The following is a 23,919-nucleotide window of genomic DNA, read 5'->3' as shown; positions in this document are numbered from 1 at the left end:
GGCGAACCTTTTGACAAACTCCTAGAAGGGTCACTTTAAAGTCTGAGCTGAGCAGAATGCAAACCAAAGGAAAGAGACATATGACTATAGTCATAGCATATATTACGGAGACCTTTATATATACGCAGAAACCTCCGAATGTCTGGCCCATTTCTTTCAACATGGAAAACTGCTGTTATCTCATAACTGTTGGTATTTATACTCATCCTTAGCAGGGAAAACAAATGAAACATATTTAGACATGGAGGATAAATTACATGAAAGATTACAGCAATTAAAGCTTGCTAGCAAGGTTCCCTCTAAGGCAGTGATGGCGAACCTATGGCATGCGTGCCACAGCTGGCACGTGACAAACCTTTTGAAGTGACTGCAGCTGGGATTCCCCCCTTCTCTTCCTGTTCTGGGTCCTTTAACTTCCTGTCCATCCCCATGATTCCCGCTTTAACTTCCTGTCTGTCCCCATGATTCCCCCTGAAACTGCCACTTCCTGTTCCAGTTCTGGTCTTCCGGGTGGCATGGCAGCCACTGGTTTCTTCCCCAACCCCTCATTTTTGGGCACTTGAGTCGAAAAAGGTTTGCCTCCACTGCTCTAAGGTGTATCCCTGCGTGCATGTGACTGCCCCCTCTGTGCAGAGCTCCTCCTCTTCCAAGCACCAACAACTATCATTTTCAGACCCTTTGGTTCCAATTGTGACAGAACCCTGTGAAGGGAAGCACACGAGCAGGTGAAATTGCGCTCGCAAGGGGCAGGTGAGGCTGGAAATTAGAGAGAACGTTGCTTTGAAGTCTTTAAAGTGCCATTAGACTTTGCTGTTTTTGCTACAACAGATTAATATAACTATCCCTCCCCCCCCCAATTAAGAGTGTATGTTCTTAACAACACTGACAAATAGCTTAGTTTTCATGAGGTAGGGGTACTTTTCCTTAAGAAAATCACTGTTAAGTCCTAAGGATAGGAGGAACTATGGTCAGACATGAACACTGAGAAGTGAGAGGCTATGGGAAGGAGGTGGTGTATGTTTTGCTCGTGTGTGGGTATGTGGGTGGTTTATGTATTTATTTCTTTTTAGTTGCCCAGGGTAGTAGCTTGTGACTAAGTGGGCAGGATATAAAAGTAATTAATAAATAAAATAAATAAATTTTACTGGAAAATAAAATCAATCACAAAAGGGTGATTGAGTGAGTACTAACAAGTGCAAGCAATGAGTATTACTGAGTATGCATGTGTTTATTGGAAAATTTTATTTTAGTGGAAAGGCTGTTGGGCAAGAAGAAACGCTGGGAGCTGGAACACTTGAGTTCCCTGACTGTGTTTGTTGCTCCTCCCATTGTAGGCATATGAAGCCAGGCACCTTGCCAGAGGCAGTACTTCTTGTTGCAGGACGAGTTGTGTGTCAACAGGTTCAGCAGAACTTCCACGAGAACTGTTGCTACAATTCACTTTTTGTATTTCCCCATCCCCTACACTTAGTACAGTGGTGCCTTACAAGACGATGTTAATTCATTCCGCGAAAATCGCTGTCTTGCAAAAACATCGTCTTGCGAAATGCGGTTCCGCATTGGAATGCACTGAAATCTACTTAATGGGTTCCAATGGGAAAATCGTTGTCTTGCGAAAATCGTCCATAGAAAACATCATCTTGCGGAACACAGTTCCCCTTGGAATGCATTGAAATCTATTTAATGCGTTCCAATGGGGAAAAAAGAAAGGTTACTTACCTGTAACGATGGTTCTTCAAGTGGTCATTCTGTGAATTCACACAAAGGGTTAATACCAGCGCCAGCGTTGGGCCTCTCGGAACATTTTCTAGCTGCAAGAGAAAAGTAACAATGTTTAGGACTACCCCTACTGCGCACGCCCAGCCTAACCGTCCCTCAGTTCCATTTGTCCGCCATAGGCCCTCGAGTCATAGAGATGCCAGTGACAGACAGACAGAGGGGAGGCCGGGCGGGATTGTGTGAATTCACAGAATGACCACTTGAAGAACCATCGTTACAGGTAAGTAACCTTTCTTTCTTCATCGTGGTCTTCTGTGAATGCACACAAAGGGTGATTAGCACGCTTACTAACCGGATGGTGGGCTGTCACTGAAGAGCCGATGCTAGCACTGCCCTCCCGAATCTGGTCTCCTCTTTTGCCCTCACGTCCAATCTGTAGTGGGTTATGAAGGTAGAGGCATTGGACCATGTAGCGGACCGGCAGATGTCAGGCAGGTCAACGCCACGGAGTAAGGCAGTCGATGAGGCAACAGCCCGGGTGGAATGGGCTTTAAGTCCCTGTGGAGGATCTCTGTGGTTGAGCTCGTAGGCAAGGGCGATGGTAGATACGAGCCACCGAGAGAGCGTGGACGGCGAGGCCGGGCAGCCCTTCTTTGGGCCAAAGTAACAAAGAAAGAGTCTGTTGGCCAGGCGAAAATCCTTGGTCCTGGACACATAAAAAGCTAAGGAGCGTCGAACATCGAGCATGTGGAGCATGCGTTCAACATCAGTAGTCGGAGACGGAAACAAAGTCGGCAGAATAAGTGGCTGATTGACGTGGAAGTCGGAGACCACCTTCGGAAGGAAAGACACGTCCAGGTAAAGCATAACCTTGTCCTTAAAGAATTGAAGAAAAGGTTGGTCATGGCGGAGAGCTGCCAACTCGCTAGCTCGACGAGCAGAGGTGATAGCCACTAGGAACAGCGTTTTCAAAGAAAGCATCTTGAGGTCACAGGTAGCCATGGGTTCAAATGGGGGTCTGGATAGGGCATGCAGAACCAAGTGGAGGGACCACTGAGGGAGTGGAGGACGAACGGGAGGTCGGAGGTTAGAGAGACCCCTCAAAAACATCCTGACGGTAGGATGGGAGAAAAAACGGGAAGAGGGAGAAGCTCTGGGCTGGAAGAAGACAACCGCAGCAAGGTACACCTTGATAGTAGAGATAGACAGGTGGAAATCAAACAGGTAACGGAGATACTGCAGAAGTGTAGAAAGAGATACAGGGGAGGAGACGAGATCCCTCTGCTGGGTAAATTTCAAAAAGCTTTTCCACTTGTAGGCATACAAGCGAGACGTGGAGGGCTTGATGGCGTTGGTCAAGACCTCTTGGATTTCTGGACGATCCTCCACGCCGTCAGATGGAGCGTGTCGAGGTCGGGGTGAAGGACTTTGCCTGCTTCCTGGGTCAGCAGGTCCGGCCACAACGGAAGGGTTACGGAGTCCACAGCCATGCTGACTAGAGTGGGAAACCACACTTGGCGAGGCCAAAAAGGTGCAATGAAAATGGCCGGAGTCATTGAACGTTGGAGTTTGATCAGGGACCTCTGTATCAACGGAATTGGTGGAAATATGTACAAGAGACCCTGGTTCCAGGGGATCATGAATGCGTCGCCGAGCGAGTGGAGACCGAGACCTGCCCGGGACGTGTACCGGGAGCATTTCGCGTTGAGAGGGGATGCGAACAAGTCCAGCACTGGGGTCCCCCATTGGCGGCAAAGGTCCTGGAAGACCAGAGGGTTCAACTCCCATTCGTGTGTCTGATGTTGAAGCCTGCTCAGAGTGTCCGCAACTGTGTTGTCCTCTGTGGCTACATGGATGGCCACCGGGTAGATATGGTGACGGTAACACCACTCCCAAAGGAGGATGGAGAGATACAGGAGTGAGTGAGAGCGGGTTCCTCCCTGCTTGTTGACATAATGCATTGTGGTCGTGTTGTCCGTCACCAGCTGAACTCCGCGGCCGCGTAGCAGAGGAAGGAAGGACCTGAAGGCCTTGATAACTGCAAGCAGTTCCAGGTGATTGATGTGGAACATGGCTTCCTGTGGTGTCCAGAGGGCGTGAATGGTGTGACGGCCGCAGTGCGCCCCCCAGCCGGACGGACTGGCGTCCGTTGTGACCTGAACGGTGAGACGGAGTGGACGAAAGGGCCGGCCAACCGTGAGATGGGGTGTGTACATCCACCACTGGAGCTGTCTGGTGAGCTCCGGGGTGACACGAAGGCGCTTCCTCTGGCTGTCCATCATAGGGTCGAAAAGGGTGAGGAACCATGATTGGAGTGACCGGAGTTTGAGGCGAGCGTGAGCTAGCGCCGGTGTTGTAGAAGACATCAGGCCGAGAAGGTGTTGGGCGTGATGGGCTGTCACCCGAGCACGGGGAAGAAATTTCCTGATGGCTCGTTGAATCTTGCGTACCCTCTCTGGGGGGAGAAAGACTCGACCCCTTACAGCGTCCAAACAGACCCCTATGTATTGAACTGTTTTGGAGGGGGTGAGCTGAGACTTCTGTTTGTTGACAGTGAGACCAAGATTGTGAAGGAGATACAGGATAAATTTTGTGTCCTTCAGAGATCGACTTCGTGAGGTGGAGACTACGAGCCAATCGTCCAGGTAAGGGTAAACATGGATGCCCCTGAGACGAAGGTAAGCTGCCACTGGGGCCATGACCTTGGTGAAGGTCCGGGGAGCTGTGGACAGGCCGAATGGCAGGGCCTGGAATTCGTAGATTGTGTCCTGAAAGATGAACCGAAGAAACTTGCGGTGGTCGGGGTGGATAGTGACGTGAAAGTAAGCGTCCTTCAGATCTATGAGGACGAACCAATTGTTTTTCTTCAGCAGGTGCATGATGGACTCTAAGGTGAGCATCCGAAAACGTCTGGGTCGCAGGTAAGTGTTTAGGAGTCTTAGATCGAGGATGGGCCTTATGCCTCCTCCTCTTTTTGACACCGCGAAGTAGCGGGAGTAAAAACCGCAGTGTATGTCGCGGGGTGGTACTGTAGAGGTGGCATCTTTTCGTAATAGAGATAATATTTCTTCTTCGAGCGAGGAGTCGAATGGGGAATGATTTATGAACCCGAGCGGAGGAGATTTTATAAATTCCAGCTGGTAACCGTGCTGAATAATTTTTAGAGCCCAAGCGTCGGATGTGATGGCAGACCAGTTGTGGAGAAACGGTTGAAGACGGGTGGCAGGAGGTGAACGGGTAAAAATGGGGGGCCGAAAGTCAAAGATACTGTTTTTGTTTCCTGCCAGGTGGCTTAAAGGGTTGGCGGCGATGAGGCGGACGAGGCCGGTATCCTTGATAGCCCTGGACAGAAGAAGAGGACTGGCCAGAGCGCTGCTGAGGTAGGTGTTTGTAAGGACGGTACTGTTGAGAAGACTGATACTGACCATAAGATTTACGCCATTGGGGGCGTCGCTGTCTAGATTGAGTCTGAACAGAATAGGACTTGGCAGTCCTCTTAGCCTTGTGGAGGTCTTCTAAATGGGAGTCGGTTTTTTCGTTGAACAGCCCGGTAGCGTCGAAGGCGAGGCTTTCAACCTTTGACTTGACGTCCTCCATTATGTCTGCAGAACGGAGCCAAGCGTGGCGCCGTATAGAGATGGCAGACATGAGAACTCTGGCAGAGATCTCTGCTGCATGTCTGATGGAAAGACGTTCATACTTGGATACCGTCTGAGCTTCCTCATATGAGTTAAGGAAAGCTTGCCGGGTGTCTTCAGGTATCATTTTTAGCCCTGGCAAAAGCTTGAGCCATAGTTGTTTGTGATAGGCCCCTAGAACAGTCTGATAGTTTATGATTCGAAGTAGCAAGGTGACAAGGGAGTAGATTTTCCTGCCGATGATTTCCAGCTTTTTACCCTCCTTGTCAACTGGAGTAACGTGGGCCTTGGCCGACGGCCTTGAACAGCTTGTTTCAACAATGAGTGAGTTTGGAATGGGGTGATTGAGTAAAAAGTGAGTATCAGCCCCATGAATCTTGTAAAAGTGCTCTGTGCGACGAGGGACATTAGGTGTAGTCGCAGGCTGAGCCCAGAACTCTTTAATGGCCTCCATAACCACAGGCACAAAGGCTATACTGGGGGGAGCGGTACTGTCCTTCTTGATGTCCCCGAAGAACAAGTCCTCACCCGGAGGCGAAGGGAGATTCAAGTCCAGCTTCAGAGTCTTGGCAAGTCTGGACATCATCTGAGAATAGGAAGAAAAATCCTCAGATGGAGAAGGGGCGTGAGGATCACCTGTATCTGAAAGCACCAGATCACCCGGGGGTAAATCGTGTGGTGGCCTGGGTGGGGGTTGTTCCTGATCGGAGTCAGAAGATTGCTCCGTGGACACCTCATCTGGATCAGAGGAGAAGACATCCCTCTTCTTTTTTGGAGGGGGTTTCTCGATGCCGACCTGCGCTGTCGGGGGTCGAATAGGGACTGCAGTCGGCGCCGAGGTGGAAGGAACCGGTTGCGGTGGAGGGGCAACAGGTATCGTAGGAGGCCGTTCTCCGGCTCGAATAGCTCGGCGTCGACGTCGAGGTCGGTTCGACTCCGAGGAAGAAGACAAATATATGTACCGGATCTTTTTTCGGTACCGGTCTCGAGATGCGGACGTCGAAGACGAAGAAAGAGACCTCGAACGGTCGCGTCGGCGTCGAGGGCGCTTACGACGCTTAGCGTGGTCGGAGTCTGCCGAGCAAGAAGAGAGGAACAACGTCGATGCTTGCTACGACGTCGATGGGAGCGGCGCTTCTTCTTAGAGCGTTTGCGCTTAGAGGATTTCGAGTCCGAACGATGGGAAGAGTCGGACTGAGTGGAAGCTCGATGTCTCTTCTTCGACCGTTTCCGTCGAGGAGACTTCGACCTCGAGCGGCCGGAGGAAGGGGACCGACTCGGGGAGCGATGCTTCTCCGTGCGGGAACGTTTGCCTCGAGGAGATTTTGACCTGGAACGCACAGGTGATCGAGGTACCTTCTCTCGAGGAGATCTCGAGTCCGAGTGCACGGACGAGATCGACACGGGAGGCGACCCCTGGCCCGCAGGAAAAGGGCTATGTGGGGCGGAAGCGAGACCAGTAGTGACACCAACTAACTGGCTCGGCGTCGGGGAAGACATTCCCGATGGTGGTATGACTTCGGTACGTCGAGCCGGAGGAGGAGCGGGTGCCTCGGACGAGGCCTCGAAGCGTCTCGACAACTCCTCGAGAATCGGAGATGGAATGGAACCCGAGCTCGGAGAAAGTCGAATGGATGTCATTTTAAGCTGGGCGGCCGCCTTCGCTTTGGATGACTTCGACGGCTTAGCTTTCGGAGCCGGAGGCTCGGGGTTCGAAGCAGGAACGGCAGATTTCGACGACGCGGATTTCTTCGACATTTTGGAAACTTTAGAGACGACCGACTGAACAGGAGCTGCTCGAGAAGTGGAAGCCATTTCCCCCTCCGAGGGCGCCGTGGAAGACAACGTTGACTCCCACAGATGAAGTTTAAGGCGCTGCTGGCGAGCCTTAAGAGCGGCTTTAGTGAAGGCTTTGCAGTGTGGGCAAGTTTTGGGATTGTGCGATTCCCCCAAACAATACAGGCAAGTATCGTGGCCGTCCTGGTGGGGAATTTTGCGGTCGCACACCACACACCTGCTGAATGGCCCGGAAGGGGACATAGGGCGGTAAGCAAACCGAAGCGACAAGTCCAAGGGATAAGGCAGAGCAGTCCGAAATCAGTCCGAGTAAAGCCAAAAAAATACACCGAGTCGTCAAGTTGAAGGGAAAAAGCGCTAGGGTAGTCCGTGAGCGAAGCTTAGGTCAAAACCAAAGAATCAAATAGATCGCAATAACGCAGCTAAGACGAGAGGCTCCAAACCGCTAGGCGGAAAAATGGAACTGAGGGACGGTTAGGCTGGGCGTGCGCAGTAGGGGTAGTCCTAAACATTGTTACTTTTCTCTTGCAGCTAGAAAATGTTCCGAGAGGCCCAACGCTGGCGCTGGTATTAACCCTTTGTGTGCATTCACAGAAGACCACGATGAAGAATCACCATCTTGCAAAAATCGTCCATAGAAAACATTGTCTTACGAAGCACAAAAATGATCGCAAAAACTAATCATCTTGCGGATTAATTGTCTTGTGAGGCAATCGTCTAGCGAGGCACCACTGTACATTGTTACCTTCCCTTAATTGTCCCCTCTGCCTGCATATTAACTCTCATTTTCTTGCCAGTTATAGTGAGCACTCTTCTATGTACTTGAGGAAGAATTTTTAATTTAGGGTCTTTGCTTAAGAAGGGATGTATTTTCATGAGAAGGAGAGTTGTGAGGGGGGTCGGGGGGTAGCTATTAGAATTGTACAGGGCAGGGAGAGATACAGTGGAGACAACAGGTGCTTGCTCATGTAAGAGCAGAAATATCCTCTTTGGCTTTTCACATGCACAAAACAACAATGGACAGGGTAGGGGCTTGACATTCCCAAAGAAGCAAGGTGATTCTATCCATGAAGATAAAATATGGTCTACAGAGACTATGAAGGAGAATAAATCTGTCCATTCCTGCTCTGGCAGCTCACTTTCCTTCAGTGTTAATCTCGAAGAAAAATCTTTCCCTGCTGAATATGCATGGAAAGATAAATGGAAGGTAAGTGAATGTGTGGGATAGGAGGCGACGAATGTACAAAAGGGTGATTGAGTGAGTACTAACAAGTGCAAGCAGTGAGTAGCTCTTGAGCAAAACGATGGCCCACATCTTGACTAAAGGCATGATTAATTTATTGTCAATCTAGTCTAACATACTGAAAGGGAAAACAGACCGAAAACAGAACTGATTTATATACAATTTGTATAAAGAATTGCCAGTATAACAGAATAAAAACAATAATACAAAGTTAATTACATTTCTGTTCAATTGAAACTACAGTATTGTGAAAAGTCAGTTACAGTGGGGTCTTGACTTGAGAACTTAATCCGTATTAGAAGGCGGTCCTCAAGTCAAAAAGTTCTCAGGTCAAATCTGCATTTCCCATAGGAATGCACTGAAAACCATTTAATCCGTATCTGCTCTTTTCCGTCCATAGAAACTAATGGGAAGCTGCTATTCCGCCTTCGACCACTAGAGGGGGATATTTTGTTTCTTTTTTTCTTAGGTCATAAAAGGTTCAGGGAAGGCAGGGAAAATACAGTCCAGGCAGTACAGTACCAGGCAGTCTGAAGACTGTCTCCCAATCCACTCTCTAAACGCTGGGAAGAGTGAGGAAGCAGACAGGCACCCTTTTCACTGGACAACAGTTAACTGAAAGTTCAAATTTTGCACTTTCCCTGCCTCCCAGGTGGTTTTTTTTTCAGTTCTTAACTCAAATCTAAGTATGTAAGTCAAGTCAATATTTTCCTATGAGAGTGGTTCTTAAGTCAAAATGTTCTTAACTCAAGCCGTTCTTAAGTCAAGATCCCACTGTATTACTAACACAAGTCCTGTTGGTTTTAAAGGGACATTAGTGTGACTCAGTTATTCTGGACCCTATTCCATGTAATTCCATTCTAGCAATTTACCACACAACAGAAATTAAAATTAAGCCAAGGACTTTTATTGAATCTGCTAATCAGGAACATGCTGCAGTTACCCTAGGTAAATTGCAATCTGGCCAAACTCCTATGTAGTCAAGGAATGGTGTAGCACTCTTTTTAAAAAAATATATTTTTCTAAGAACAAAAGATGGAGAAAGTACCACAGAAGCATCTACTGTTCAAGTGTGCTTCTCATAACTCCACAAAATCTATCTCTTTTGTTATTTCTAGCATGAGGGACAGTAGACAGGTGAGGGGAGACTAAAGCGAGGAACCACATATTGTGATAAAATAACCGTTAGCAAATATGCTGTGGTCATGGGTGAAATGTGGATTTATCTATCTCATTTGCCCTATCTGTCAGGTCTGCTTTGATTTGGATTTCTCCAACGAGCAGGGGGTTAGACTCGATGGCCTTACAGGCCCCTTCCAACTTATTTCATGATTCTATGATTTTATTTAAATTCATTTAACATCTCATCCATTGAAAAGTGTTAATCATTGGTTGACATTTCTGAAAATATTCATAAATATTATTATTTAAGCTAACAAAATGTGCTCCTGAATCGCAGTTCTTTGTACGTGTTTTTGAAGATGCAAATGTGAATAGCTTCTTCTTGTACAGAATTCCCCCTTCTAAAACTGTAACACAACATGCTGTCATGCACTAATAAAGGCACTATAAGACAGCATTACACAGAGAACATTTTCTATAAAATAGCACTTAATCACCCACAGCAGGCCACAGTCTACAAGAGAAGGTTAATCTTGTCAAGGCAGCAAACCACACAAGTATCCTAGAATGAGGGATTTAAGTGACTCAAGTTTGTTGTCTAACTTTGACAAGGAACAGCAGCAAGACCTCATTAAAAATCGATTAGTTACAACATACATATCATGTTGCCACAAGACAAAATTACTGGATAAATTTAAAAACTCTCTCTTGCACTTTGCTTCTGAGGATCGGAATAAAGTTTGGAACTGTCAGGCAACTGAACTTTACAGAGAGAGAAAAATATCTGCTTCCTAAAATACTAAGGTTCAAGCAAAAAGGTCATCAATTGGGAGAGCAGAAGGAAAATATCCTCCTAAAATCATTCTCAAGAAATGTTTCTACCAATACCTGAAGCAATCTGTTTCTTCAGAGAAGAAGCAGAGACAGAAAAGACTCAGCTAAATCAAATTAAAGCATAAAAACATTTTGTCAGCAAAAAGGATTCCTAAAAGCTTTCCACATTAATTGGAGTAAGAGATTAACTTTCAAGCCAAATACTGAGAAGAGAACATGTTCCCATAGCATAGTTCTGATGTGTAACCTTGCCTCTTGCCATGCCAGAATGCACAGTAGGGAACTCTGTCTGAAAGCGTTCACCTATCAAAGTGTATCTCTACCTGGAGAGAGGAAGTTTGGACATGCAATAGGAAAATGCTATTTAATTCTTACTGCTCAAATTTACAGGCAATAGTTTCATAAGCTGAAAGATTTAAATTATGTTATGCTTATCTGCACAAAAAGAAAACGGCAGAATACTAAAGGATATGTGAAACAATCCTATAGGGGACAAACAGAAACGTATTTCATCATTCACTGTTAAAGCAAACCGCAGATATCTATAATGTGCTTAACATTTCTTAAGAAAACTAGAACGTATCCTGTTCATTTTATACTGCTATACGAAGGAATCTGGCACTTTTAAAATGTTCGCTTTAAAGTAAGAGACTGTAATGTGTGTAGTTTTGTGCTATTTACCGTGTTTCTGATAGGCATCTTCTTTGGTTCTGGGGGTACATCCTGTGGAACAAATTTCACTGGTTCCTTAATCTGTCTCCTTGATCGCTTGGTTCCATCTGGCAAAGTTTCCATGGCAATGTCTGTTTCCATGTCACTACTACCAGCTTGGTCGCACTCTGAACACTGCCTAGGAAGAAAAAAAATTGAAACTGAAGATAAAAGATTCCAAGAAGAAAAGAATGTGCAAGTTGAAAAATAAGTTAAAAGCACTTAAAAGGGTATTTTTTTTATAATATGAAAGAACCCTCAAACACAGAAAGGTAGATTTCAGTATGTAACAGGACGTTTTTGGTTTCTTGTCACCCATGACACTACAAACTATTCCTTCACTCTCAGGTTTAAAAAGAAAGTTGTACAGAGGCATTTTGGAGGGGTAGTTATTTGGGAAAAGTGCAGCATGGAAAGAGAACAGCAACCATTCATTTGTAGCTCAACATCTTTCTTGTGCTTTTTCACATTCAGAACATGACATACTTATGAAACAGTTTTGCCCATAATACTAGTCAAACACTAGCTTCCAGCCCCAGCTGGAGAAGATCCCACAAAACAGCTGTCAAATGACAAAAATATATATTAAATGTATATTTATATAAATTCAATGCTAGTTTGGACTAGCAACTGGATGTAGCCTATAGTCTCCAGAAAATATATACACTCTCCAGTTTCATAAGTTTCTTTTCTTCTAATTTTTGTCAGTGACATCACATGCTGAGTATGCTTTTTTCTCTGAGAGAAAGATTTCTAGCTGGGAAAGAGTTTGGGGGAGTCAATCATTTCAAAAATGGTGAGTGACTAAATCCCAATTCATACAGACATATGGTTAAATAAAAAGATTTCATAAGAGGCCATTCAACATAAATCCAAAGCTTGCTGAAAAAAATGGGGAGAGAGTGGTTATCAAAAACACTTTGATGAACAAACATTTCCTAGTGTATTTCAGAAAAATTAACAACTCATGCAGAAATGTTTTTGAAACACTTTTTATTAGAACTGTAGAGGAGGTTTAACAAGGCTAATCAAATAATGTTTGTGTATAAGGACATCTTCAGCAGACACTGATATTGTATCTTTTGTAGGTAGGCTCAGGCATCTTATATACCTAGCACATAATGTATCCATTAACTAAAGTATTTCTTAATGAGACACCAAATTCTGTACTCATGGGGTGATAACAACAAATTCCTACAGTTTGCTGCACATATTTTGTTCAGTTATAAATTTAGATATTTTCATTTTCTTTCACTACAGGACTGTTATTATTATAAATATATACAGAATCTTCTATCACAGACATCCAGTTAGGAAATGAACTACATAAGCTCACTTTGTGAACTGTCACCAACCACCATCATTGTTAACTTCAAACCAAATTCCACTGACTATAAAATTTGGATGAAGTGAGGGCGACTTAGGATTGCATGCACACTATTCAGAGCAGAGTAGATATTCCAAGGGTTAATGGGAGAAGTATCTGAAATAGCAAGTATACCACAAACAGCAGGGAGATTGTTTCGTTGAACTTCACATTTATAAGGGTCTTATTCCATATCCTTTCTCCTGATCTTGAAAAGAATTTACAAAGACACATCTAAAGATGAAAAGGAAGCAATCAATAAGGCTCCATTTCTCTGTTATAATCCTATCCCTCTGAATATACCCGAGCTAAATTAAAAGTGAAAGCTAAGTTTGTGATCAGAAGTGTAGCTGAAGCATGAAATTCATAGCAAAGACATGGCAGCTTTTTGAAAGAAAGACCTTGCTGTCCCTCTGACCTACTACCACTGAGATGTGTAGTTCATGTCCTATTAATCTGATAACTTTGAAGGAACCTTTTCAATATCATTAAAAAGCAAAATAAAACTACCAAGTTACTACAGAATTTATTTTGATCACTGAAAGTCCATTTTACCTGATTTACCTCCAGGCTCAAATGTGTACTGCTGCTGATGGAAGTAGCTCCATCAATGGAACCAGGAGAAGGCAATCTCAAATTGTACCCTACCCTCTACCCCGACAGCTGCACGTAGCCTCAAGATTATTTGGAGTAGATTTTCAGGTGTTGCCTCCCCTAATCGCCGCTTTCAGAGGCTTCCCCGGGGGCAGGGGGAAAGCACAATTTTTTATTTCCAGCTCTTTTCCGGTGCTGGGCAAACCCAGGGAAGCTTCTAAGAACCAGTGCCAATCAGCTGTGAGGCAGGGGTGGGTGGGAGCAGAGAAGAGCACAAAATGGCTGCCGCCTCCCTGCTGGGTCCGGGCTCTCAGTTGTTTGGCGCTCTTTTTCCAGCTTTTCGGGGCTACCAAGGCACTGTGAGGAGCCGGGCTCAGTCTACAGTACCTGGTAAGTGACTTTATTTTAATTTTTGTTTGTTTCTGACTTCCCCCCCCCCACAAAGAAATGCATTGGTTAAATTTCAATGCATTCCTATGGGAAAACTCGCTTCGCAAGACAAAGTTTTCGCTAGACAGCATTAACCGTGGAACGGATTAATTTCATCTTGCGAGGCACCACTGTATACCATTGGATCCTGGCCAATACATTTTAAGCAGTGCAAGCAAAAACATAAATTGTCATGTCCAGCGCAATCTTGTGTATACTTATTCAAAAAAGAATATCCACTGAATTCAGTGAAGCTTGCTTCTATGCAAGCACATACAGGACTGCAACCTTAGAAATGTAATTGTACTAGAAACAACTTAAGGGAGCTAGTTCTAAACTAATTGTAAAGTTACCTCTTTTAATTTCTAACCACCCAATGAAGGAGGGGCACAAAATTAGGGGTGTGCGCGCTCATGGACACATGCATTCATGTTGGGCCTACATATACTCACACCTGCCCAGCTTTGTGTCTATCTTTGCTGTGGGAACACTCTGGGAGAGTGAGAGGAGCAGCCAGCTGTGCACCTCTTAGAAACCCCACTCTCAAGAGTACCAAGAATGGCAGTGGTGGTGGGAATACCTGATCATAAAAATGCTGCATTATCCTCAATTATGCCCCACCCCCAATCCTAATTAGCTTTGCAGAAGTACCAAGTGACAGAAAAGGAAAGGCATGAGATGAGGACATGTTGAGATAATAACAAATATATAGTGGTGCCTCAACTTACGAACATAATCCGTTCCAGAAGATGGGCGTAACTCGAAATGGTTGTAAGTCAAAGCACCATTTCCCATATGAATGCACTGAAATGTGATTAATCCGTTCCAGCCAAAGAAAAAACGCACAAAAAATCACTGCAAGACTCATTGGAAACGTGATTAATCCCTTCCAGCCAAAGGGGGGGGGGAGAGAAAAGCAATCAAGCGTGCAAGACCCATTGGAAATGCACAGAAAACAAACAGAGCAGATCAGAAATGCAAAGAGAGCAAAGGAAAAAGCAAGGGAAGTATGCAGGACCCATTGGAAATGGGCAAAAAAACCTCAAAAAGCAACCAACCCCCCCACGACCCATTGGAAATGGGGGAAATCCAAAAAACAAACAAACCCTCCAAGACCCATCGGAAATAGGGGGAAAAACCAAAAAACAAACCCCCCAAGACCCATCAGAAATGGGAAAAAACACCAAAAAGCAACAAGAACCCCCAAGACCCATCGGAAATGTGGGGAACCCAAAAAACGAACAACCCCCCCAAGACCCATCACAGCACAGAAACATAACCCCCCAAGCCCAAAGCCACACTGCAAAAACACCCAGAACAATTTTTAAAAAGCAGAAAACAGCACCATTTATTTATTTATTTATTTATTTATTTATTTGTTTGTTTGTTTGTTTGTTTGTTTGTTTGTTTGTTTGCATTTATACCCCGCTTATCTAGTCGAATGACCACTCTAGGCGGCTACCAACATATATAACCACATATAAAATATAACAAAAATTTTAAACATCAATAGACAAGTTATTCAAGATTTTAAAAAAGGGAAAAAAAATAAAAAGTATAAGAAAAAAAAAAGAAATCAAGCATTAGCTGGAGGGAAGGCCTGCATAAACATCCAAATTTTCAGTTGGTTTTTAAAGATGCCCAGCGAAGGGGCCACACAAATCTCTGGAGGAAGGTTATTCCAGAGGCGAGGAGCTACCGCCCTGATGGCCCGATTTCTTGTTTTTTCCTTCCGGGCTTCCCTTGGTGTCAGGCTCCTCAGCCTCACCTCCTGACTCGATCGGGTAATACGGGTAGATTTTCCGTCAAATATCCAGGCCCTAAACCGTTTAGGGCTTTATACGTAAGCATTAAAACTTTGAAGTCAATGCAGAACCAAATGGGCAGCCAATGCAAAGCAGCCAGAGTGGGAGATATGCTGATATTTCCTCACTCCACTAAGGAGTCTGGCTGCCAAACTTTACCAGGCAGCCCGAAGCCTCCCTGCAAATACACATACACGCTCACTCAGGAGCAGAAGCGAGGCAGTCCCAAGCCTTCTCTGATGCACACTCTGTAACTGATGAGTGAAAGAGCTACAAAGAAGCAGTCTCGTCACCACCTACAGTTAGAAATTTGAATTTCCTGCCTTTTTTCTCTGTCTTTTTCTGTTAGTAAGTTGAAGCTCCAGTCACAAGTAGAAGCAAAATTTTGCAGCCGGAGCTGGTCGCAAATCAAAATGGTCATAAGTAGGGACGTTCATAAGTTGCGGCGCCACTGTACAGATATTGCACACAATGTTTATTTTATTATTTCTAAAGATAACTGTAACTTTGATAGAAGACACACAGATGGAAAAAATTAACTTCCTATCACAGTGAACATTTAGGATACAGTATAAAATAATCTTGTCTATTACATGGTACTACTACAGAAGGAAAATGGATGTGATGGTGCTGCGGGTTAAACCACAGAGGCCTCTGTGCTGCAAGGTCAGAAGACCAGCAGTCGTAAGATCGAGTCCACGTGACGGAGTGAGCTCCCATTGCTTGTCCCAGCTCCTGCCAACCTAGCAGTTCGAAAGCATGTAAAAATGCAAGTACATAAATAGGTACCACCTTGGTGGGAAGGTAGCAGTGTTCCCTGTCTAGTCGTGCTGGCCACGTGACCATGGAAACTGTCTTCAGACAAACACTGGCTCTATGGCTTGGAAATGAGGATGAGCACTGAGCCCTGGAGTCGGACACAACTGAACTAAATGGGGAACCTTTACCTTACTACAGAAGGAGAGTGCATATGTTACATAGATACACAGTGCATTCCCATACAAGGAAGGCGACACTCCTCTGTAGGAGTAAGAAGCCTTCATCCTAATGGCGTGCTCAACTGAAGTACGTTACTTAGTGAATACTCATGTTTATTAGTGGGAAAGAGTAAAGATGTGCCATCTGTTCTTGACAATATCGGTGTGCGGGTCCACTGCCAAATGTCCTAGACAGCAGGTCATTTGCCTTATTCCATACAGAATATGGAAGTCACTGGTAATAACATTATTTCGCATATTAGCTCAATTTCTCTGGTAGCACAGCCTGATCTTGTCCCCGCCCCTCTCCCAATCATTCTATAGTGCAATAACGTTAAACACAGGGAGTGAATGTTTTAGTGACAATATGATTGCTAATATCAGGCAACGTTAGTAACATGATGATGATGATGATGATGATGATGATGATGATGATAATAATGATAATAATAATAATGATGATGATGATGATGATGATGATGATAATAATAATAATAATAATAATAATAATAATAATAATAATAATAATAATAATAATAATAATAATAATAATAATAATAATAATAATAATAATAATAATAATAATAATAATAATAATAATAATAATAATAATAATAATAATAATAATTTTGGTCATTAACCAGGAAGTGTACTGTAACTGACAAAATTCAAAAGATTCTTCAAAGCATGTCAGCCACAAAAAGGCTTGGGAAAAACACTCATCCTGCAGTTCTGGAGAAAAAACTGTTTCCTTGTATTGCTAATCTAATCTACAAAACAGTTTGTCCAAGTAAAACTGCAAGCCATTTTTGGCATTTTTTACTACTGATTTTTGGCATAAGTGTGTCTTTATTGTACAACACTGGTTATATGGAACCTCCCCCAACAAAAAGGGAAAGAATAATGCAAAATTTGGGTGTTTGACTTAAAGACATTTTGCAACCTGCTTGCGGTCAACTCAGAATTATTTGATGGCTAATAGGAATATGGCAAAACACTACTTACATCAATAAAATCGCAGTCAAGTAAAACTTTATAATCCTTTTTATAGGCTATATAGCAGTCTTAAATAATGATGCCAAAGTCTTAGAACAATTGCAGACACAACACTGCTCCCTCACATTGAGATTTTTAAGTTAGGGTCCAACTGTCAGAATAGGCAGAACTTTAATATAATGCACACTGCAGCCCTTTTAAATGCAAGAACCTTTGTAACATTAAGTATGGTTGTGCTAAGTGCTGTTTCTCTCAATCAGACAAAAGGCAGAATGTTTAATTTACTTCCAAGAACGTACAGTAAGCGTATGATGCATTTGCAATAGTCAATAGCAAACTTGTGAAGAATTGTTTTTTTTAAAAATCAACACAATAAAAGAAAAGAAGCCAAAGAGAAATTTGTTTGAAGAATGTATAAAAGCAAGCACTGATATCAAAATCAAATACACATTTAAAAAGGTCAAAAAAATACAGAACAAGCTAAGATAATCTTCCCTTCCCTAAAGATGCAGGTCCTCATACTTGCAGATTCTTTTTTTAAAAAAGTTTTAATAAGTAGTATAATGCATATATAATATTCTTACCAGTAACTGTTTTTAGTCTTCCTTGGCATCCGTGACAGTGGAGGATCCAGACATCCAAGATGATAATGGAGTTTACAAGTATCACACAGCAAAAGGAGGTGTTGATCATGGTTCTTCTTGCAAATCCCACAACTTGGGAAATACAGGAGGAAAGTTTCATATGAAATAATGCACAGACCTTACTGATTCATTTCAATATTTACATGGAATGGGATTTACAGAACCTCTTGAGAAAGCAGAAGCCATTTCTGCTTGTCTAAATGGTGTTCCTCATTTCTTTCTGATTATCCTGTCCTGTTTTAGAGAGATTCTTGACTCCCAGAAGAAGCTTTTGGAGGGTCAGAAGATATTGCAGGATAGAAGGGAAAGGGAAGTCCTATTGCGTAAGTGGATCCAAATCAATGTTTTCCCCTATTGGCTTTTGGGTATTTATGACTTCTCATATATGTCTTTGCATCTGACATTACGTGCCCAACAAGTCAGTTTGGTGTGAAATCCAACAATCCTAAGACTTGGGAGATCTGAATTTAAATACCTAATTAGCTATTAAGGACTTTAAAGGATCTGTAGATGAAATCTTTAAAATTCAGATACTTATCTGGGTCCTTTTAAAGGAGAAAGGCAAGATGAAAAAATTAAATAAATACTGTACATTCATAAATTTTCTCTAAATTAGCCTTCAATCTGAACTGGATCTGTGAAAATGAAAAGATCTCTGCATATTACAGGGGATGTAAGTTATTATTATTATTATTATTATTATTATTATTATTATTATTATTATTATTATTATTATTATTATTATTATTATTATTATTATTATTATTATTATTAAATGAGAAAATGCAGAAAGCTATTTTCAGTCAGAATCAAAAACTTCAGTGCTGGATAAAGACTTAGTTATGCTCAGCACAAACAAATAGAAATCAATGAAACATGTCGCTTATGACTTTCTGATTTCAATGGGTTCATTTTAAGCACGTAAAGTGAAAAACTGTTGTGATAGATCCTTTTTCTAGGATAAGGCAATAATGCAAAATGTCCAATAAGCAATAGTAATTATTTTGGAGATACTACTACTATAGAAGATAAATAAACATTCAATAGAGCTAATTCAGCAATTTATAAAATTACGAATGAAGGAAATCCGCATAGGAAGGAAGGTAATACTTCGGTCAAGTAATGAAATAATCTATTAGATGATTCACAAGAAAAAGTATTCCTTTGCATGTATATAATTAATGTTGAATTTTTTACAAGCCAGGTGACAACCACTAGTTTAAATTGCCTTTTAAAGATCCAATTTAAAGTGATAATCACCTTTAATTTTCTAAATTACTGTACTTGGGTCCAATAACAAAAAGAATGCATTCCTATCCACACCCCATATCATGCTGTCTCTGGATTAATATTTTCAGAGAAGACCCTTTCAATTAAATTTAACTGGAAACAGTGCATTACATATTTACAAAAGAGAATCTTCTTTAAGCTATAATCTTTTCTCTGGTGGCACTGCAATTCTGGAATATCCCTCAGAAGGACCATTGGTTGTATCAACTCTATATTCTTTGTGAACTCATATTACATTATACTTATCTGTCCAGGGGTTCTAAAAGATTTTCATTATCCTGATGTTTTCAAACTGTAATTTCATTTTCATTCTAATATGATACCATAGTCACATGCTGTCAAGTCAATTCTGACTTACAGCTACCCTTTTCAAGGTTTTCCAGGTAAAGAATACTAAGTAGTGAGTTACCATTCCCTTCTTCTGGGGCCTGGGACAATGCAGCTTCCCCATGGCCAGAGGCTGGCTTTACTCACAAGAAGTACAGACCTCTAGCTCCATAGCCAGGTAAATACCTAAACCACCGAGCTATCCAGACAGCTTTCAATCTAGACTGATTCTAAATTACCAAATTTAGATATTGCTGATTTAGAACTTTTATACTATTTGATCTTAAAAAATCTGTTTTCCTATATTCCTTTGCTACTATTCTGGATATAAAATTTATATTCTTGGTGATCAAGTACGGTACAGAAAAACAAATTAAATAAATACAGACATATAAGGTTATGAAGATCCAGAAAGGATAAGTGAGTCAAAGCAATTCAAAATTTTTTAGCCATGATAACTGAGTTGGTACTTCAGTGACCAGGAGCTATATACTTCTGATTGCTGGGAACTGCCAGCAAGGGATGTTTTTCATTACTGCACTCATGAGAATGTCTGGCAAGCAACTGATGGAGACAGATTGCTGAACAAAATGACCTTTGGTCTGATCAAACAAGCCATATTTTATGTTCCCAGAAACTGTTTGTGATTGATAGAAATGGTATATTTAATATATAAAATCTTGACTTCTCAAAAAATAAGATCAGATTTAAAGATCCACAACAATTTTGTTCAGAATTTTCTGAATGATCTGCACTAATACTGTATTCAAAGGATCTCAGCTGTCTGTCACAAAATAATGAAGATATTAGACATAAAGTGAATTTCCTTTTGAAGTGTTGCCAGCGGATGGAGAAAACCCTAGTACTGATATTTTCCTCGTGGAAATAGTTATAATGAAGGAAGAAATATTTAAAACTGATGAGGTTAAGCAGCACACTATTGGTGATATCTAGCAATAAAAAGGAAAGGATGAATAAATGTTACTAAGTTGTTTGAAATTCACTCTTGCACTATATATACACATTTTATCCTTTTTATCATCAATGTCTACTGCAGTGTGTTGCTACTACTTGCCTATATAGTACTGCTGGAAGTGTCGTGGTCTTTTGGGTTCCACCTTCTTTTTTACTTGGCTTTCTCTCCTTAGGTGCACGTAGAATTGCTGGTATATTCAGTTTCTATCAGGTTTGGAAAAATACAAAAACACTGGTAAGAGATGTATGTCATATACTGCTCCCCTCATCTACTACAAATCAGTCATAAAACCTGGCCAAACTGCTGCTAAAAATTAAGAGAAAACTGCTTAGTCAGGTTGTAGAAATGACTATGGAATATATCCTGATCCAATGCAAGCTTCTCCAAAAATGAAATTGCATCCCAATATTTTTCATTGAAAAAAAGAAAGCCAGAGACATTAAAGCCCTGGCTTTTTAACTTTCCCCCTTAACAGAGGAAGCTTTAACAGAGACAGACAAGGACAAGCTGGTTTAGAAGGTTAAAAGAAAAAAGAAAAATCCACTACACTTCACAAAAGAATATTGAGGCAGTTTATTTTCCTCAGCATCCCTGCTACAGTGGTGCTCCATAGGTTAATTAGAAAAATTATCTTATTGGACCAAACACTCCACAAAGCAGGAGACATTCTCTTCGGGTTTCTACTAATCTGCAGTATGCTAGCTTCACAGACAGCAACCATCTATCAAAGTCATTTCTCAGTGGCCCTGTAGGCCTGCATCTGTTCAACCAACTGGAAAAAAGTGTCATGCAAGCTGTGCAAATGAAACTACTACTTTTTAATATTATTAAATGGTTGCATCAGGAAATACATTTGTGAATATTCTATTTTTTTTTTTTAAAGGGAGCAACTAAATACTGGCAAACTTATATTCATGAAGACCGATTCTTGTACGTATAAAAGGCCCACATTAACTTTTTTAAATTATACACTCAGCTAGTTTAGCATGACCTATCAAATATTTTAGATGCATGGTTAATTCAAGATTGTCAACACAAACCAAATATATTTATAAAACCGTTACTGATCTTGGTCTGGTTTCACACAACATTATTTTTATAATCTTAAAAGATTAAGTATAAATTGCACAAAAAGCCAATAGCTTGTTTATATTAAGATAAAAATAAAAATAAAGAAGACAAAAATGTTGTGGCACCTTAAAGACTAAATGCTGTATTTTAATGTGAGCCTTCATGGACAAGTCCACTTCTTCGGACAAAATAAAAGCTCACATGAAAACATAATGTTTTTGTCTTCTTATTTTATTTATTTATTTATTGCTTTGTTTTGCTTCATATTGGGAGACAATGTGTAAAAGACATCAGCATCAATGAGAAATCTGTGTAACTGTAATGGACATCAGTTATAAGCCTTTTGGGAAAGCCAAGATAAAAAAAATCATTGCCATTCATCAATGTTTCCAACAAGCCAGCTAGGGAGTGGCATACATAACTTCTACAGTACAGAAGATGGGAAAATCAGGGTAAGAACAGGCACTAAATGAGGGTAAATCATTTTGTGCCATCTTCAAAGACAGCTAAAAATACAATCAAATTAAAATACTGGATTCTGCTGATTTATACATGAAATATTCAGTGAATACAAAAACTGAGAAGCTGCAGCATTCACCTTTAACAACTAACAAAATATTACTACTATCAAGAAATAATCAGTTGTGTTCTAGGATCTTTCGTTTCTGAAAGCCTTATTAATTTAAACCACCACCACCAACAACAAAAAACATATCTGCTTTTAGCCATGGACATATTATGCATAAGGGGCTGAAGAACAATACATCTCAACAAACCCTGCTGTTTGAATGCTACACCTGTTAGCGAAAAACCAGTAAGAAATGCAGTTAGATTCCCTATGCTTCAGATTTAGCTTCATTATAAAAGACAGGTCAATCAGTTTGTGGCAAATGAAAGATTTTTCCAAACAAGATAGCAAATGCAAGAACAACATTAAACTACAGATTCCCTGTAATAGCTTGCAGATCCCTAGATATTTTTCAATCTGAAATCATTATCCTGAGAGAAAGGCCAGAGATTTCTTAAATACATCTTTCCAGGCTCAAAGTGCAACCAACACTAATAGCATACTCCTTTGAACTGAATCATATAAACAAAAGTTTGGACCCAAATTGGTGGAGAGGCTGTAAAGAAATTGGTACCTATTTACATTCCTGGTGATCAAAGCATGTGCTTTGGCCCACATGTTTAATTACTGGTTGAAATTTGCTTTTGCTTCCACAGGTTTGGCACCCTTGATATTAACAGACTTCCAGTCAACTTGGAAGAGGAATGTATCTGCTGAATTACTGAGGTTGGGCTTCTCCCCAGGTGTCCACTTAATGATGGGCCATGCTAATGCCAAGGCAGCCATGAAAAAGAGGATCCGGAATGTTGAGCTCCAAGAACATTTAGAGGGTCTGGACAAACTTAGTGTATTTAGGAATAGTACATTTAGAATGCCCAATTATCTATTTAAAATAACAACCCCCAAATTTAGGAAAGCTTTTATGTCAGCTAGGTTTAACGTACTTATGTCGAAATTACTAGAAGGTATATATCAGGGTTTGCCGGTTGCTAATTGAGCATGCCCTTGCAATGAGGAGGAAACTGAAAGTGCTGATCATGTCCTCTTAAAGAGCTCCTTCTATGGAAATATTCGGAAGGATCTCCTCCAGCCCATACTGCAATAATTTAAAGGGAGGTCCAGACAATTTTGTGTTGTCCTCGTACTCTCAAGAAATCTGATAAAACTAAAGCAGTGGCAAAGTTTTGTATGGCAGCAATGAAGTGTTGCTGTTCCCTCCTTGCACCAATTAAAGCAATGTCTGATGTTTAGTAATGGTGTTTATTGGCCACCATATACTTTATATGTCACACTATATGGGACGATGAGATTGGAGGTGGTACGAAATTTCCTGAATTGATTTACTGATCTCCTGAATCCTGTGAAACTATGGAGATTCTATAAAATTTAGTCATATTGTAATAGACTGTATATTTTAATTGTATTTTTGTGTTATACTAATATACCGTTTCCCCGAAAATAAGACCTAACCTGAAAATAAGCCCTAGTATGATTTTTCAGGATGCTCATAATATAAGCCCTACCCCAAAAATAAGCCCCAGTTAAGTGAAGCCCCACCCTCCACCATTGTGCAGCAACCAGAAGATGGCATGCCTGTATTTGAATAAATGTAGATTGTTGTACATGAAAAAAATCCCTTGAAAATAAGCCCTAATGTGTGCTTTTTGGATCAAAAATTAATATAAGACCCTGTCTTATTTTTGGGGAAACACGGTATATAATAATAATATTGGATTATATCTGCTGGTCAGTGACCCTAATAAAGAATCAGAATCATTCCTGGTGGCAGTGCCCTAGAATATACAATTTCTG

At 41.6% G+C, this 23,919-nt stretch overlaps 1 protein-coding gene across 8 annotated transcripts in view; it reads right to left on the bottom strand.

Annotated features, from left to right (window-relative positions):
• Positions 1-23,919, bottom strand: part of PHF14 (PHD finger protein 14) — a 177,095-nt gene that overhangs the window by 120,091 nt on the left and 33,085 nt on the right. For all 8 annotated transcript variants that reach the window (XR_012088290.2, XM_020781667.3, XM_020781680.3 and 5 more), the window contains exons 12-14: positions 20,568-20,671; positions 17,816-17,947; positions 11,035-11,203 (exon numbers count right to left, since the gene is read on the bottom strand). Coding sequence is in view for 7 of the 8 variants with exons in the window: in XM_020781667.3 (XP_020637326.3) it covers positions 11,035-11,203; positions 17,816-17,947; positions 20,568-20,671 (405 nt within the window). In the remaining variant the exon portion in view is untranslated. The remainder of the gene's footprint in view (positions 1-11,034; positions 11,204-17,815; positions 17,948-20,567; positions 20,672-23,919) is intronic.

The sequence above is a fragment of the Pogona vitticeps genome, chromosome 6 (assembly GCF_051106095.1).
Source record: "Pogona vitticeps strain Pit_001003342236 chromosome 6, PviZW2.1, whole genome shotgun sequence".
NCBI classification, from domain to species: domain Eukaryota; kingdom Metazoa; phylum Chordata; class Lepidosauria; order Squamata; family Agamidae; genus Pogona; species Pogona vitticeps.
The sequence above is the reverse complement of the archived record's forward strand: the minus strand, read 5'-3'. Positions and strand labels throughout refer to the sequence as shown.